We start from the raw sequence: 18,848 nt of genomic DNA, 5'->3' as shown, positions 1-18,848 counted from the left end.
GACATCCAGATTGTATTCAACATTGTGACTGTGTTGCAAACATGCTATCCAAAGCTTTTATTTCTTGTGATCTTCACTCTGAAGACTGCTTGTCCATCCTGTGTGAGCATCTTCATCTTTGACTAATTGCTGCAACCTACAGCTGTTTGAATCTACTTACTATTATCAAGCCATGGTCTCCCTTTACAATGCACCCCTCCCTCCCCTCCCCCCTACCCAGCCTCCACACAGGTGCACACTTCTTTTTCCCATTAGGAAACTGATGATTCTTTGCTGCCTTGTGATGTGTCCTATCACATAGTCAAATTGTGCCACAAATTTCATTTTTCTCAAATTTGATGCCTTCCTGTTCATTATGTAACAACAATGTAAATTCCTGGATGGAACAACATGTAAAATAAAGGAAAGGCACCCACTCACCTGCAGCTGACTGATGTGTGGCATATAGAAATACACAACAGGGCCTGTTTGTAATAGCTTTTGAGCTCTTGCTCTTTCTCTAGTAGAAGCACACACATTCACGCACACAACTACACGGACTCCGAAACTCACATGCCTGTGGCCACAACAAGACTGATGGTTGGTTATAGACCGCAATTACTTGGACAGATGGAGGTGGGGAGGGGCTAGGCAAGAATGCATGAAGTGAGCAGGGTGTAGTGGGATAGTGCGAGACAGGTCTTTTCTTAGGTGACACAATGACAGTGGTTGCGCAACAAGATGGGAGGAGTTCAGAGACTAGAGCATATAAGATTTAGGAAGAGGGAGGAAAGGAGAGGAAGGTGGAGATGAGGAGGCAGGCAGGGAGGTAAGTCATAAAAGTAGAAGGGTGGAAAAGGGGGAGGAGGGGGGGGGGGGAAGAAAATATATGCTTGCTTGGAGGGGTAGGAAGGGTGGTAGGAGAAATCAGTACATGATCTGCATGGGGAAGCATTATTGTGGACAGAAGAAAAAATTACAGAGGTTTAGGCCAGGAGAATTGTGAGAGTGCAAGATATGCTGGAGAGACAATTCGCACCTGCATAGTTCACAGAAACTTATTACTGGAAGAGAGTATCCAAATGACCCGCATAGTAAATCAGCTATTGAACTCATTTCTGTTGTGGTGTGCAGCGTGTTTGGCAATGGGTGGTCAAGTTTGCAGTTTGCCATTCTTTGGCAGTGGAAAATAATGTGAGTAGACAGTTGGTAGACAGTAGAATGCTGCACAGTAATTGCAGCATAGCTGATATATAACATTGCTGCTTTCACATGTGGTCCTGCATTTTCAGGCAGGAAATGCCTGTAACTGGACTACACTAGAAGGTGGTGATGGGTATTCAGGTCATATCTCTCACCAGGGTCAACCACAAGGGATTGATCTGTTGGGTGGAGGATTGGAATAGGGATGAACAAGGATATTCTGTTGGTGCGTAGACAGTGGAATACAAGTGTGGGTAAGATTTTGAGTAGGGCACCCCTAATTTCAGTGCACAAAGAGGTAGTTGAACCCTTGGTGGAGGTTGTGGTTGAGCTTTTCAAGTACAGGGTGATACTGAGGGATCACAGGAGTGGTGTGTGGAGCCAGCTCAACAGGTTTACTGGTGTCGGAGGAGTAGATGGCACAATAAATCTGTTTATGTGTGAGCCGGATGGGAAACTGTCTGTCAATAAAGGCTCTGGTAAGGTTATCGGAACATTTTGACAACTCCTGCTTTCCACTGCAGATGTGGTGTCCATCAGTGCTGGGGCTATATGGAAGAGACTTTTTGATATGGAATGGATTAAAGCTGTCAGAGTGGTGGTACTGTTGATTACTGGTATGCCTGATATGAAAAGACTTATTTATGGAGTCATCTGAGAGATAGACATTGACATCTAGGAAGGTGACTAGTTCAGTTGAGAAGGACCAGGTGTAGTGAATGTGGGAATAGGTGTTCATGTTATGGAGGAAAGAGCAAAGGTTGTCCTTGCCATGAGTCCAGATCACAGATATGTCATCAGTGATTCTAAACCAGACTTGGAGTTTTAGGTGTTGACTAGAGATGTATGTTTTCACCAGGTCATCCATAAATAAGTTGGCATAGGATGGGACCATGCAACTATCCATGACTCTACCAAATGTTTGTTTATAGATTTGGGTTTTGAAAGTGAAGTACTTGTGGGTCATGATGTAGTTGGCTAGAAGGGTTTGGAAAGAGTTGTTGGGGTGATGTCAGGAGGATATTGCGAAAAGTAGTCTTCTTTGGGAACATCACATCCACAGTGACCAAAAAGGAGTCTAGTAGTAACTGTTGGGTTTGTAGAGTTTGGGGAGTAGGCAGAAGTTAGGAGTGCATAGGGTTGATGGTATGAGGAGGGAGATGGATTCAGGTGTCAAGTTTGGGATGGACCTAAGGTCTTGGAGGAGCTCTGGAGGTCATGTTGGTCTCCTGAGATGCTGTCATGGTTGTATGGTTTGTGTTTCAGAAAGTTGAAGGAGACCCTCAGCCTCATAATCACTATGAGTTATGATTACTGTGGTGAAGCCTTTGTCTAAGGGAAGGATGATAAGACCTGGATTGATTTTCAGGTTGTGGATAGCATTGTGTTCCATAGGAGTGGGAGGGATTTAGGAAAGGAAGGTGAGGCCAGGTTGGAAGTGAGGAATTTCTGAAAGATTACCAGGTGACAACTATGTGGAAGGGAAGGTGGATCAAAGTTGGAGGGAGATAGGAACTGTTTTAAACAAGGTCCAGTGTGGGGTTTTGGTGACTGTTGTCAGTAAGGTGTGCAATGAAGAAATGTATTTGCTATAGAGAATGAATGGAGAGAAGAAGGTCCTTTACAAGTCTGGCATGGATGAACTTAGGTTTAGGGCTAAAAGTGAGGCATTAATAAAGTACTGAGTCTTTTTCAGGGGTCAGAGTTTTGGCAAGAAGGTTGACAACAGTGTTATGGGATGGGTGTTCTGGAGCAGTGTGTTTCATGGAGGGTGGAGCAAGTTTTTGGGAATGTGGAAGCCAAAGTATGTCAATAAGGCATGGTTGAGGAGCTATGAAGGGTTGGCTGTGGGGTGAGGGTGGGGGGGGGGGGGGGGAGGTTAGATAAGCGCAGTAAGCTTTTTCTTGGCTATAGACAATTCAGTGTGGGCATAAGACAGGAGTAGCTCAACAATAGCATTCAGAAAGTTGAGGTCACAGACTAAATGTGTTTTGCAAAAGGAGCAAAGTCTGTGAACTATGGTTTGACCTTGGATTGTATGATTCTGAAGGACCAGAGTGGTGAGGGTGAGGGACTGATGAAACTGGAAATGGTGAAGGCTCTTGGAGTAGAATGTGCAACAGCCTGAGATGCCAGTTTTAATTCTAGGCCCATTAGGTGGGATACCATATGCCAGACAAGATTTCAGAAACAGGATGTGTGATTGGAATTTTGCTGGGGCAAACGAGAATATTTTGGTGGAGGTAGAATGAGCAAGGATCCATGGTTGGATGGTTGGGAGATAAAAGGAGTGACTGAAAACATAGTTAATCAACTACCACCTCCTCATCTCATGTGTCCTTCCCTATGCCATCCCCACCTCCATCTGCCCAGGCAACTGCTATCAACAGTTGATAGTATGTCTTACTGTGGCCATGAGTGTGTGTGTGTGTACTGGTGTCTGTGTGGTTGCTGCGTGACGGTGTGTGTTTCTACAAGAGAAACAGCCAGAGCTCAAAAGCAAGTATGAATAGTTTTATGTTGTGTGTTTATACGTGCCACACATGAGTCATCTATAAGTGAGTACCTTTCCTTTATTTTACATACCTTTTCGTTAGTTATTTGATGTACCCATCTAATCTTCAGCATTCTTCAGTAGCACCATATATCAAAATCTTCTATTCTTTTCTTATTTAAACTGTGTATTGCTCTCGTTTCATTTCTGTAAAAGACTTCACTCCACATAAATGATTTCAGAAAAGAGCTTCTAACATTTAAATTTCTTTTTACCTAGAAAATTTTTTGTGGTATTCCAGTTGTGATGGTTTGCCTTTTTTATTTCTCCATTTGTTGTCCTCAGTGTTGAGGTACTGTGTTGTGGTACTGGCTGAAAAATGGGGTGTGGAGGTACAACACTACTTCAAATAATGTAGCTGACAGCTGCACAGTTGTGTTTCACAGTAGTTTACTTTCACTGTTCATAACCCCCCCATATTACACAGTTATATATGGCCAGTGCACTATTATTTAAACTTCCCATAAGCCTCATTAATAGTTTGCAGGCAAACCTCCACATACTGCTACAGTAGTTTACTATTGTACATCTATGAGCAGTAAAAACCTAACCACAAAGTTCACAGTTCTTGAAGAAAAGGACGGTATGTGTGAAGCAGACACTGTCACTGTTTTAACAAACGGCATAATTGTGTAACACTTATTTCACAGTTAAGTTGAAGCATTGTTGTTGTTCTAACCAACACGGTTTCTTCCCTGAAACTTGGCTGTGGACTGACTGTCTCGGGACCAAAAATCGAGTCCTTATATATCCTCACAATAATAGGTACTGAAACTACACATTGTTTGTGTTGTGGCGTAACAAGCTTGCTACGCCACACTGAGAAGGGAGCCGAAAGGCACGCGTACACACACGCCGACTGGCGTCAAGTCTGGAACAGGATACGTTATGACTGCTATAAAGAAAATACGTAGCTTTGGAATATACTTAACTTTTAATCACTCCTTGTGATACATCTCTCTTGACTATACAAATGAGACTCATAAGATACATGCACTGTTACAATTGGCGCCTTGCTAGGTCGTAGCCATGGACTCAGCAGAAGGCTATTCTAACTGTCTCTCGGCAAATGAGAGGAAGGCTTCGTCCGTATTGTCGCTAGCAATGTTGTCCGTACAACTGGAGCGAGTGCTATTCCGTATCTCGCGACCTGCCTTGTGGTGGCGCTCGGTCTGCGATCACAAAGTGGCGACATGCGGGTCCGACATGTACTAAATGGACCGCGGCCGATTTAAGCTACCACCTAGAAAGTGTGGTGTCTGGCTGTGACACCACAGTTTGAAGTTAAATTTACAGAAATTACAATAAAACGTAACTCATTAAATTAACTGAATACATAAAAAATTGGTTCTTTTTAACAGTTTCTTCTGCTACAAGGGTTAAGCCGAATTATTTGTTTAAATCATGAAATTAACATATATAGTTATGCAAACAATACTTTTGACAAAACTGTGAATTACTTTGGAATTAATTAAGGGCTGGCTTTGCCAACAAGTTTTTGAATAGAGCCATATAGATCCTTTAAGAATACTGTTAGTTGTTTATAATTAGTACAGATTTATATTTGTTTATACATCAACAATAGAATTTAAGTTATGAAGCATTTACTGATTTCACCGTATAACAATAGTATTAACTAGGAAAATAGTTGAAATAAATTAGAAAATCAATTACATCCATAAAACTAAGCACAAAATTAGATCTGGTTTTATGTTCTTTAAAACTGAGGGCCAACTTTTCTCTTTTATGAAAATGCAGATTATACACACATATGTTCATGGTAATTAGTTAAAAGTGAAAAAATGAATTTTAAGGAGGCATATGGCAAAACAAGGGGGGAAGTAAAAATATCCCAGCTTGCTTCGTCACATAGTCTAAATTATATATCCTCTATACTTCTGCCATTAACAGTTATTTTGTTGTCCATTGATTCTGTACAAGTATAGATAACTTTTTGCTCTCTGTGTTTTATCCCTGCTACTTTCAGAATGTCAGAGAGTATTCAAGTCAGCATTGTCAAAAGTGCTCTCTAAATTTATTAAAGCAGTAAATATAGGTTTGCCATTACTTAGTTTATCTTCTAAGATAACTCACTGGGTCAATATTCTCTTGTGTATTCCTGCATTTCTATGAAACCTGAACTGATCTTGTACCTTATATATATATAAATAATTTATGTCGGTATTATGGAACCATGAGTTATTAAACTTGTGGTTGTGGTAATACTCACACCTGACAGCACCTTCCTTCTTTGGAATAGGAATTATTACATTCTTCTTGAAGTCTGAAGGTGTTCCACTGTCTCATATATCTTTCATACCAGATGGAATAGTTCAGTAACAGCTCCAGGGGGCTCAGTAATTCTGAGAGATAGTCGTTGGCTTTATGGGCATTGTTTGACTTTCAGTGCTTGGCCAGATTCTTCCCAGACTATCATCTCTGCCATCTCATCATCATCTTCACCCTCTTCCCTTTCTATAATACCACCTTCAAGTTAATTTCCCTTGTATGGTCCTTCTATCTACTCCTTCATCCTTTCAATCTTCCCTTCTTTGCCTAGTACAGGCTTGTCATCTGAGCTTTTAATTTTCAAACAGTTGCTTTTCTTTTCTACAAAGTCTCTTTAATTTTCCCATAGTCATGCCTCTACTCCCTTTTATTTCGCATGCAGCCATTCTTGCTTTGTCATTTTGCACTTCCTGTAATTTTTAAGGTGCCAGTATTCCAATTTGCAGTTTTATGTTTTCTCCTTTCACCAGTATGATCCTCTACTGCCTTCACTATTTCTTCTCTCAAAGCCATCCTTCCATCTTCTATTGCATATCTTTCCCGTCTTTCATTTAATTTTTGCCTAATTTTATGGTTCTTTCAGTGTATCCAGGCTCCATCTCCTTAATTTCATACATTTCTGCAATTTCTTTAGTTTTAATCTACAATTCACAATCAATACTTTATGGTAAGAGTTCACATCTGCCCCTAGACATATTTTACAGTTTAAGATTTACTTTCAAAATCTGTGTCCTACCAGTATGGAATGTATTTGAAAACTTTTGGTGTCTCCAGGTCTGTGCCATGTATACACCATATTTCATGATTCTTAAACCAGTGTTGGCAATGCTTAAATTGTCCTCCTCTTTTGTGATTCTTAAACCAAGGTTAGCAATGCTTAGATTGTGGTCCGTGCAAAATTCTGCCATGTGGATTCCCATTTCATTCCTCTCCCTCAAACCGTATTCTCCTATTTTTCCTTTCTATCCTTTTCTAATATAAAATTCCAGTCCCCCATCACAATTAAATTTTCATCTCCCTTAACTATATGATTAATTTCTTTTATCTCATTGTACATCCCTTTAATCTCTTCATCATCTGCTAAGGTAACTTTCATATAAAATTGTGCTATTGTTGTGGGTGTTTGCTTCATATCTGTCTGGGTTACAGTTACACATTCTCTGTGCCTTTTTTTAGTAGTTTACTTGTATGTTTATTTTATTATTCATTATTAGCCCTATTTCTGCATTACACCTATTTGGTTTTGTATGTATAACTCTGTCTTCACCTGATCCAAATCCTATTCTTCCTGCACAGCAACTGCACTTTTAAATTCTCTAACCTACCTACTCAGTGATGTGGTCTAACATTCCATACTCCAAACTGTATTGTGCAAGTGTGATTTCTGCTGATGACAACAACCTTCTGAAAGGTCTCCACTTGGAGATCTGAATGAGGGGACTATTTTACCTACAGAATATTTCACCAAGAGGATGCCATCATCACTCAGCCGTAGAATAGAGCTAGAGAATTTAATGATTGTAGATTCCCTTACTTTCAGTAATTTACAGCACCAACATAGCAAGGCTATGTGGTTAGTATTCTAAGACTAGATCAGTCAGTTATTCAGAATCGTGCCCCTGCTACTACTATAAACACCGCTGCCTCTCTTTGGGAACCACAGGTTAGTCTAGCCTCTCCATAGGTACTTCTCTAATGTGGTTGCACCTGTGGTATGGCTATCAGTTTCATGGAGGTATGCAAGCTGATGTACCTTGGTGAGGTCTACGGTTCTTGTGAGAGCTCCTGGCTGCCAGTGGGTAAAATGAGTCCTGCATGAGGCATTGCCAGGGGGCTGCATAGCAGTCAGTTTATTAATTAGTGCTTAATTTTTATCCCCCCCCCCCCCCCCCCCTCCCTAGAAGAAATTCGCAGTTTTTCACTAGTTTACTGTTTTATTTAATAAGAAATGCTGCATGTTTTCTCGGATTGTACAAGTGCATTCTTGTATTTAAAATGTTTATTAAAAGTAGCTTCTCACTGGTTTACTGTTTTATTTAATAAGAAATGCTGTATGTTGTCTCGAGTCCTTGTTTCCTGAGACTAGTATGACCTGCCCCCCTCCCCCAGTTCAGATCCTTGGTACGCCCTTGACCACTGCCTCTTTATTTTCTCTGGATTCCAGCTAAAATACAATTTTTGTTTTTTTATGAATGTCACATTGTGTTTTGCCTAGTAATTTTTCTATTTCTACTGGATTTTTGCAACAATTTACTGCTAAATAAGGTTGAACAGAAAAATATTTGAGAACAATAACCCACATCTGTTCTTCATTCATTTACATTAAACATTCTGTTACTTTATAAGTTTCCAATAACTGATGTGGAGACTAATCTACCCCCTTACTGCAATCATTTTGTGTTGTGAATCAACCCTCTGGATTTTCAATCTCTCTACAGGAAAACTAAAGTACAGCATACAAATAGTGAAGAGATATCATGAAGACATAAATAAAGTTGTGCCACTCTTGAAAATACCTTTCCACAAGCTAAGAATAATAAAAGAATATGCTCAGAAGGATGACTTGCATTTATCTGAAGGAAGCCGCATCAAATATCTGAGTGAAAAACTGCAGGTAAATTTGACATAATAATTTGAGTTGAACTGAATTCCTGTTTTTCTTTCGTAACCATTCATTTCCTGTACATGTTTTGCTTTTCAGTGCCCACCGTCTGTTATTAGTGAGGCCTTAGTGAAACATGATGTTTTACTGTCCATGCCATTTGTTAAACTCCAGACTGTAATGGACCTCATGCTTGGTAAGCTCTGAAAAAATTATCTGTCTAATCTGTTTTTATGCTGTCAATATTGTGAAAAAGATAGATTGCTGCTCACCATGTAGCAGAAATGTTGAGTTGCAGACAGGCACAATAATAATAATAATAATAATAATGGCTGTCAAACAAGTAAGCTTTCAACCAGAAAGGCCTTCATCAGAATTAGACAAAACTCTCTCTCTCTCTCTCTCTCTCTCTCTCTCTCTCTCTCTCTCTCTCTCTCTCTCTCTCACACACACACACACACACACACACACACACACACACACACATAACCACAGTCTCTGGTTATCGAGGCCAGACTCTGGTCATGTGTGTGTGAGAGTTGTCTTTGCAGGTGTGTGTGTGTGTGTGTGTGTGTGTGTGTGTGTGTGTGTGTGTGTGTGTGTCTAATTCCAAAGAAGGCCTTTCTGGCCAAAGGGTTACTTGTTTGACTGTCTTCTTCTTCTTCTTCTTCTTCTTCTTCTTTTGTGCCTATCTGTGACTCAAGATCTCCACTATATGTTGAGCAGCAATCTATTCTTTTTGTAATATTGTCATTATTCTGTACTGGATTTCCCTATGTTTACGCTGAACTGTTTGGGGAAAATAAACTACTCTCATCTCATTTTGCATGTAGTTGGCTTAGAGTATCAACGAACATTGTAAATAATGCTTCCATAAGAAATGAGAGTAATTTTTCACTGAAGATCACAAGATTCATAAAAATAGAAAATAAAAATGTAATGTGAAGAGTATCTTTTTTATGTGGAAAAGAATGATTCTTTTGTTTGGTTAAACCTTCAACAAAAGTGTTGATAAATTTTACCTTTCAACATAATCTCTGGAGAAGTGATTTATTTGTGTACTTATTAATTTATTGTTTTATCATTTAAGATGTGTGGATGGATATGTGTGTGTGTGTGTGTGCGAGTGTATACCCGTCCTTTTTTCCCCCTAAGGTAAGTCTTTCCGCTCCCGGGATTGGAATGACTCCTTACCCTCTCCCTTAAAACCCACTTCCTTTCGTCTTTCCCTCTCCTTCCCTTTTTCCTGATGAGGCAACAGTTTGTTGCGAAAGCTTGAATTTTGTGTGTATGTTTGTGGTTGTTTGTGTGTCTGTCGACCTGCCAGCACTTCCATTTGGTAAGTCAAATCATCTTTGTTTTTAGATATTTATTTCCTACGTAGAATGTTTCCCTCTATTATAACCAAATTACAGAATTATTTACACCTGGAAAAAAAGGAATGTGTGCAAAATTTTGATTGAATTGGACAAGGATGGAATAGAAAATCATCTGTGACTTTTTAGTGGAACTATCAAAAAAATGTTGATTTTGTGTTCAGGAAGCGCTGTGCTTTGTGTCACAATTACTACCTTTCTACTCAGTACTGAATGGCTGATGGAATAAATAAGAGCAGGCATAATTATGCCGTTGCTCATTGTAACAACACTGCCTATTAAACTCGAGATGTTATGTACCGTCATCTCACAAAAATTGTATTAGTTTGCGCAAGTGGGTATCTTGCTGCAAATGAATGGTCAAAATAAATGTTCACAATGCAAAGATATGCTTGAAGCATTTCCTTCTAGAGGACTGCATGTGGGATTAGAAAAAATGAGGTGCTAGGTCTGTCTCTAAAAAGACACAGAACTTGAATGCTGTCCTTTCACAGAAAGTACACAATTTTGGAGGTGACACTCAGAAAGCTGTAAGAGATTGTATCAGTATCAGAGAGAGATGATAAACTAATTTCTTCCTTTTGTTAAATGGCATTAACGAACACTTTTGTGAGTTAAATCTCTCTGTTTTTGTCATTATGTATATGTGATTCTTGAGCATTAAATATGTCATTTTTGCACATGTTAATGATAGTATGTTATTGAGAATCCATAAGTATGTCCTTAAAATTTGCCTTTACGTGTAGGACATCACAGGAACAGAGCATCACAAGGATATGAAATCTATGTGCAAAAAGGCTGAAACAACTTTATATCATTAAATTTATATCATTAAATTACTGCTTATCGTATATAATACCGCTTATCGTATATAGCAATTACCACTTCTCATTGCCAAATTTTTTTTATTGCAGTTGCAGTTTTGAGCATTTCTCGTTTTCAAGAAAATCCACAAATTTCAAACGGCATGTATCCAACATTCCAATCATACATCAAATTACCTTTCTAAAATGCTAGAAGAGCTGCTCTTTTTGATATAATTGTAGCCAAACAAACTTCCAAAAATCTTCTCAAAACATTCTCCCAGTTTTTAAATTGAGATCATATGCATTTCTCAGGGAGTCATGTCATTTTTGGGATCATTTATGTTGAACACATGTTGTTTAATAGTTCAGTAAAAATAACTTCGTTCTCTTTAGCACATATCTCATAGCTTGCTCAGTGTGGCATAAGAGTAACTGTGCTGCTGTTCTCACACTTTGGTGTAAACTTCCAGTAATATTCAGGAATCTCTCTGAAATATGAAATGCAACTGAAAGATCATCATTATGTTGATCCATCATAGATTGTATTGACTTCTTTGCAAAATGCATCCTACATCTAGTAAATGGTTTATTAACAATATTATGAAAGAATTCAACAATGTGTACATTACATAATACCTGTACTATCCTGTCATAATATGTGGATTTAAGAAATACATTTTATTTGTGAATAGCTGAAACTGCTTCTAAACTTTCAAATTTTTTGCTCTCATATCACAATCAAAAGCTGAGATACATCCAGCTACTTCCCATTATTTTGTTATTGTTCTTAAGAGATCACTGGTCATTGTGATGTTGACGTCATAATATATTAGCTGCCTCCCTGCCCAAATAAGCTAAGGCCCATTATCACAGAAAATATCATGTCGGAAAATGTAATTACTATACTATCAGCATTAACTTTATTATTTGATGGAGAATTACATCCATGGTAGAGGCAGGTGACCATTCAGATTTGGCACAACTCTGAAATATGGAAAGGTCTTGATCTCACAGCCAATGGCCTTGCAGCAGTGGTAACACCCTTTGCTGTCAGGTCATCGAAGCTAAATGCTGTCAGGCATCAGATTTAGGGCTGTCCAGGTCAGCCAAGTGGTGTTGGCAAGTGGGGTGTACTCAGAGACCAATTGGGGAGCTGCTTAATTTAGAAGTAATGCCTCTGGTCACAAAAACTGACAACAGCCAGGAGAGTGGTGTGCTAACCACATGCCCCTTCATATCTGCATCCACTGAAGCCTGTCTGCTGAGGTAGACACAGTGGTCAATCAATACCATTGGGCCTTTCAAGGCCTGTTTGGATGGAGTTTGGTTTTAGTTTCTTGATCTCGCAATTCTTTGTTAAGTGTTGTGCACTTCAAAATTTCATAATGAGAGAGAACATGTGGGATAAAGTACAAAGGTAACAAAATACTAACGTAAGTATGCATATTAATGATCCATATACAGAATTTTCAATTACTATCATATAGCAATCTATCTTTTTCGTACGTTATTGATATCCCGTCCTGAAGTTTCCAAAGTTCAATTATTATCATATTTTTATTTAAATCAAACTTTAGTAAAAGGCTCAAGAAAGTCAGCACATAAGCTGAGTGTAATACAGATATCATCTTAAATAGGCATATTTGACAATGTTATTGTCTATTCCTAGAGAACTGGTGCCGAACTGACAGTTGTGATTAAGCTATCTAAAAATTAAACAAAAGCCGAAGGATTTAAAATTTTTTTTTTATTATTAAGAAGCATAATCCTAATTCTGCATCCTTAGCCATGATATGCATGGATGTTTGTTGCCCTTGCACATCTACTTCAAGCTTTACTGTTATATGGTCTGATATTATACCATTAGGCTTTTTAGTTAAAAAAAATCCTTTTAATTGTAATACTAGCAGCTATTTTATTTCAAGTTGGTGCCACTTATCTAGGCACCTAAATGGTTCTGTTGTATGTCATTTATTATGTGGTTGACTATTGTAATATGACTACGTTTGGTCATACCCATGTAACATTTTAGCTTGTGATGGTTGTAAACTCATTCTTTCACAACCATGAATAAAGCCATATTTGTGTTACTTGGATTGGTTTTGTGTACTACTTTTTATTACATGATTGGCAATGAGTTTGGAATGGTTTCTATGTATGCACTCTTTAAGAGCAGTTCCATCAGGTTTAGTCATTATTGATGTCATGCTACAGGCCCTGAGTAAACAGCTTATTTCGGCAGTGACCACTTTGTCTGCTTCCATTAACAGATAGGGCACCATTCCACCGGTCTATACACCATCTTTTCCTCCTTATGATGATTCAGCCGAAAATAGTCAAACTTATGAAAAAGAACTCGGACAACATGTTTTGGTTTTCGGTGTGACAGACTCAGATTTGTGGAAAGCCTTATTCCTCTTGTGGGTTCCACCTAAAGTGTATCAATTTGATCACATATGCAGTTTATTGCTCAACTACTATCACAAATGAATGCATGTCATAGCAGCACGAGTTGAATTCTACCAATGCTGCAAGAAATCAAAACGGTCATACGAGGCTGGGCAGCCAAACTTCATGGCCTTAGCCGTAGGTGTCAATTCATTACTGATGACTGTAATGACTCTTACACAGACTGTACGGTGTGTGACACAGTTATCTGTTTAGTTCTGGACAAGGAAGTGCACCAGGAAGCAAAACACCCCCTTAGCAGAAGTTTTGCAAATAGCACAATCGTCTGAAGTTTCCCAGGCAGTGCATGATGAAATTGAAGTGTGGGATGATGTGGCAATAGTGTCACAAGATGTGTCCACTAGAACAACAGATAGCTTCCACGAGGAAGCAGCGGTGGCATCTGTGAACATGATGGCCCAGAGCTGAGCAGACCAAGGCCAGTCCAAGCAGCTGTGACCACCACAGCACCAGGGACTGCATTCTCTGTTTCTTTCCTGTATTGTCCAGTGTGAACGTTTGGCATGCTCTAAGCAATGGGCTACTTGTAATGGACATGGATGTAAACTGTGTGACTCCAAGCTTTTGAGTTCTCCCAGGTTGTTTATCAGTTAAGTGTTTTTCACCAAGTGCTCTGGCTATGGGTCGACACAGATGCTGCCGTGGTGTTGTTGAATTCTCAAACCTACAAGAGTTCAGGCTCGCTACCGTTGACACTGGTCACATGGAAGCTGGTCGGTCATAAGAGACAGAACAGTCCACTGTTGAGTCAATTTATAGTATCTGTGTCTTACAAGTCGGTAGTTTGTTCCATTACACTTTTGGTGGCTGCTGATGCCAGTGTTGAGAACTTGTTTGGTATGGATGCATTTTAGGCATTTGGATTTTCTATCACCCGATGCAGTGTATGTTTTCTCCAATCAGTTACTGTACTCTCAATTGTAAACACTATGTGAGGAGTTTGTAGAGTTGTTTTTAGAAGGTATGGGGTGTTCTACAAATTTTTCTGCTCATATTTCTTTGAAATCTATGGCGTGGCCTCATTTTTGCTGTGCATATCCTATTCCTGTCACCCTGAAAGATCATGCGAAAGCAGAATTGAACAGACTTCACTCTTTAGGGGTGGTGCAACCTGTTGTGGCTAGTGAGTGGTTGTCTCAGCTGGCTGCAGTTCAGAAGCTGTCGAGGAAACTGTGTCTCAGTGGCAATTTCAGTAAAACTGTCAATGTGCAGTCGATCATGGATACGTATCCTCTCCCACATGAGGAGGAACTGTTGGTGGAATGTTGGGTGGCCAGTACTTTTCTAAAATTGATTTGTCTGAAGTGTATCTGCAGATTCCTGTGGACAAAGAGTCTCAGTGAGTTCTAGTTTTGAATACTCATTTTGGTCTCTTTCAATATTTACACCTTCCTTTTGGTGTGGCTGGTGCCCCTGCTATTTTCCAATGATTTTTTGAGCAATTGACTATACCAGTCGCGGGTTGCATTAGTTATCTGAGTAATATTGTTGTTGCAGGCTCCTCCAAGGCCAATCACTTGAAAAATTTGTGCTCTACAGTCCCCAGGTCTACGGTGGAGCATTGTGAAATCTCAGTTTTTTTCCCAACTTTTATTGTTTATTTGCGGCTCGAGGTCCTGTGGGATGAGGTTCACCCTCTGCCAGACCACATCTCTGCTGTTACAGCTGTGCCTCATCCCTTGTCTATGAAGGAGCTTCAGGCCTTCCTAGGGAAGGTAGCCTACTACCATAAATCCCTGTCAGGGGCGGTCATATTAGCCCTTCCATTGCATGCCTTGCTATGCAAGGATGTACCTTTTTACTGGAGCCTGAATTGCTTTTCATATGTTGAAATCCAAACTATTCTTGGCCCTTTGTTTAGCTACATTCTCTCTGGAGCAGCACATAGTTTTATCAACTGACACCTTACAGTATGGCCTTGGTGTGGTCCTAATGCACTGATATATCGATGATTGTGAACAGCCTGTTACTTTTGCCTCTAAATCTCTCACTCCGGTCCAGCAGCATTACTCTCAGGTGGAATAAGAGGCTCTTACCATTGTCTATGCTCTCCAGAAATTTCTTGTTTTGTGTGACTCCAAGTTTCAACTTATTACTGACCATGAACACTGGGTTTCCTTGTCTAACCCTCATACTTCCTTGCCTAACAAGGCAGTACACTGCCTACAATGCTGGGTGCTCTTCTTGTCTCACTACAATGTTTGTATAAACATGCCAGTGCAGACACCTTGTCCCATCTTCCTGTGGGTCCTGATCCTGGTTTTGATAATGAAGAAATGCTTTGCTTTCACACTTTCATATTGACACAATGGCTGCAAACATGGGTTTCCCAATTATGAGCTCACGCATAGCAGCTGCTGTTGCCACAGACCCAGATCTCTGTGAAGTAGTTCGGTTTGTTCAAAAGGGCTGATGAGATAAACACTGAGTCAGGCTTTGGACACCCTCCGCAACTATTTTTCTGTACAGTATTGACTGCCTGCCTTTGACGGTGTTTTGCTGTTTTCTATGGAAGGTCTCTCTCCCAGAGTAGTCTTTCCCACCACATTACAGTGCGAGGCTCTACACCTTCTCCACCAGGAGCATTGGGTAGTTCCCCACACTAAACTGTTAGTTAGGAGACGGTTTTTTTGGCCAGGGGTCAATGGCAAAATTGTCTGTTTTGTCACAGTTTGTGAGCAATGTGCCCAACGTCAGGCAACTCCCATGGCATCTCTATCCCCTGGCCCGCACCATGTCAGCTGTGGAATGCATTCAGGTATGCTTTGCAGATCCATTCTTGACTTCCTATTGGCTCTTGGTTGTGGATGCACATTCTCCGTTGTGTGTCAGTATCAGCTGAGGTCACAATTTGTACGCTTTTGAGGGTTTTTTCTATTGAAGAGTTGCCTTGTACCTTAGTTTCCGATATTGGGCACCTTTCAATTGTTTTGTTCCTCTCATGGCATTCATTATGTTATGCCTCCGCCATTCCACCCTCACTCAGATGGTGAGGTGGAATGATAGTGTGTACATTTTGTTGTGGATTTTTTGCTGGATGATGCCCTTCTACATTTTCTGAGCACCTATCTCTTCATGAGGTGCTGAAGATTAGATGGGTAGATCACATAACTAATGAGGAAGTATTGAATAGGATTGGGGAGAAGAGAAGTTTGTGGCACAACTTGACCAGAAGAAGGGATCGATTGGTAGGACATGTTCTGAGGCATCAAGGGATCACCAAGTTAGTATTGGAGGGCAGCGTGGAGGGTAAAAATCATAGAGGGAGACCAAGAGATGAATACACTAAGCAGATTCGGAAGGATGTAGGTTGCAGTAGGTACTGGGAGATGAAAAAGCTTGCACAGGATAGAGTAGCATGGAGAGCTGCATCAAACCAGTCTCAGGACTGAAGACCACAACAACAACAACAACAACATCTCTTCATGACTATGGGGGAGCGCAGTCCGGCTCAGTTGCTTCACGCCCAGCAGCCCCACATGCTCCTCCACCTTCTGTGGCCCTGTGCCGCACCTGCTGTGGTTGGGTTTGTCTGGCTGCCTTGCACCAGAATCGCCGGTGTCGGGGTGGGCGTTTGATCATCAGCCCAAGTGGATACTAACCACTGTTGTCCACCGCTGTGGACAGCTTCTTATTGTTGTCTGTATGGCCAATGGGCTGATGGTGCACCGCTTTGATCAGTTGTGCCCCTGCTCGCCGCTTGAGGCTACTGGTTTGTGTGTCCAGCCGCTGTTGCTGCAACTGGCCACTGCCTTCCACCTTGAGCCCATCATTGCCAGTTGTGGAGGCACCACTGTCTCATTGGCTGCCTCCTCTATGTGCAGTACCCTAGGGTTTAAGCTTCCCAGCACTGGCCGCCAGTCCGTCTCTGGCCTCGGGTCTGTCACCGTAGCCTGCTGTTCCAGTCAGGCTCCTTCACCATCATCACCTCAGCCCCCTCCTCCTCTGCAGTGGGATCTGCTTGCTGATGATAATGTAAAGATGCTGATGACACCCTTGTACCCAGAGCTGTCGCCAGGCAAAGCATGGGCTGACCGTCCTTGGATATGCTCGCAACTCTGCACATTCCAACCATATGCTCCAGTGCCCAGCTGGCACATCACCCTGCCCCTGCCATTGGCACCCGCTGATGGGTGTACCTCTTGTCAGGCATCTCCTCCATCGCCTGGGGGCCCTCTTCGCCCGAGTTATATGCTGTATCCTATTGCTAACACTTTTAGTGTGAATGCGCCAAATGTTGTGTCACCACACATGTGTACTTCAATCAGCTCCAACTGTATCAGCATGGGCTAGCCTCTAGAGGCTGCCTGAATGAAGCGTGTACACGGCAGGGTCTCCGCCGTGCCATTTACCAGCGACTTGCACCCATGTACACGCAGAGTAGCACTGACTAACTCTCACTATATTCTTTTAGTTTGTACTGGTCACAGCATTTGTTCTGTGTATCGCTTATGTTGCACCTTCTGTATGATTCTTTTGTCTTGTTATGTGTTGAGTCATGGGAGTCTTATTTCCATTATTATTCAAATGTTTATTACTAAAGCCATATTTGTGTTACTTGGATTGATTTTGTTTATTACTTACTTACTATAGATTTCATTTTTATGTTCACTGGCCTTCATTTACTGTTTAGTTAGCATAATTGCCTCAGCCAGTTTAGCATTGGTTCCCTTTGAACAGGCAATGGCATTGTCAGAAGTGATTATATGAGATGATATCTGTATTATATTCAGCCTATGTGCTCACTTTTGCAAGCCTTTTTCTAAAGTTTGATTTAAATGTAATTATTATAATAATTAAACATTGGAAACTTCGGGTTGGAATATTATCAATGTAAGGAAAAGATAGATTGCTACCTATCGTAAAGGTGGCAGATTAAGTTGCAGATGGACGCAACTAAAAGAGGCTTACATATTAGCTTTCATGTGCCCGTCTGGAACTTAACATGTCGTCTTTATGGTAAGTATGATATTAATTGAAAATTCTGTGTATGGATCACTAATATGCTTACTTATGTTGGTATGTATATATTTGTTAATGTTAATTCCTTTGTACACACTATCCAACACCTTCAATCTGATGATGAAATTATGAAATGTGTAATGCTTAATAAAGAACTGTGTGATCAAAACCTTTCCGTACTTCAAACTTGCGGTAGCACTAATTTTATCAAATGTAAGAACAGGTACCTCATCGAAGGTTTTAAACTCGTCTGATCCAGTTCTAATTAAAATTGTTATCTCTTTTGATACACTCACATTGCTTAGTCTCTTGTACTACACTCACTTTTTTTGTCCTTTATTGGATAGCAGGACAAAGGATATTTTTGTCTTCTCAAATAATTGTATGCTTTGGGAGAAACTGCTGTTAATGTAAATAATTTCAGTCCAGTACAAATGCACAATGGTTAGCTCACTGGACCCACATCCTGGAGGGTGATGGTTCAAACACACATCCGGCCATCCTGATTTAGGTTGCCTGTGATTTTCCTAAATCACTTCATGCAAATGCCAAGATGGTTCCTTTGAAAGGGCATGGCCGGCTTCCTTCCCCATCCTTCCCTAATCTGA

At 40.5% G+C, this 18,848-nt stretch overlaps 1 protein-coding gene across 1 annotated transcript in view; it reads left to right on the top strand.

The window, feature by feature from the left end:
• LOC126480932 (transcription termination factor, mitochondrial) overlaps positions 1-18,848 on the top strand; it is a 60,796-nt gene that overhangs the window by 10,153 nt on the left and 31,795 nt on the right. The window contains exons 2-3 of the mRNA XM_050104345.1: positions 8,464-8,639; positions 8,727-8,823. Coding sequence (XP_049960302.1) covers positions 8,464-8,639; positions 8,727-8,823 — 273 coding nt within the window. The remainder of the gene's footprint in view (positions 1-8,463; positions 8,640-8,726; positions 8,824-18,848) is intronic.

Source organism: Schistocerca serialis, chromosome 5 (genome assembly GCF_023864345.2).
Source record: "Schistocerca serialis cubense isolate TAMUIC-IGC-003099 chromosome 5, iqSchSeri2.2, whole genome shotgun sequence".
In the NCBI taxonomy this organism is placed as follows: domain Eukaryota; kingdom Metazoa; phylum Arthropoda; class Insecta; order Orthoptera; family Acrididae; genus Schistocerca; species Schistocerca serialis.
This window is presented reverse-complemented; position numbering and strand designations above follow the sequence as displayed.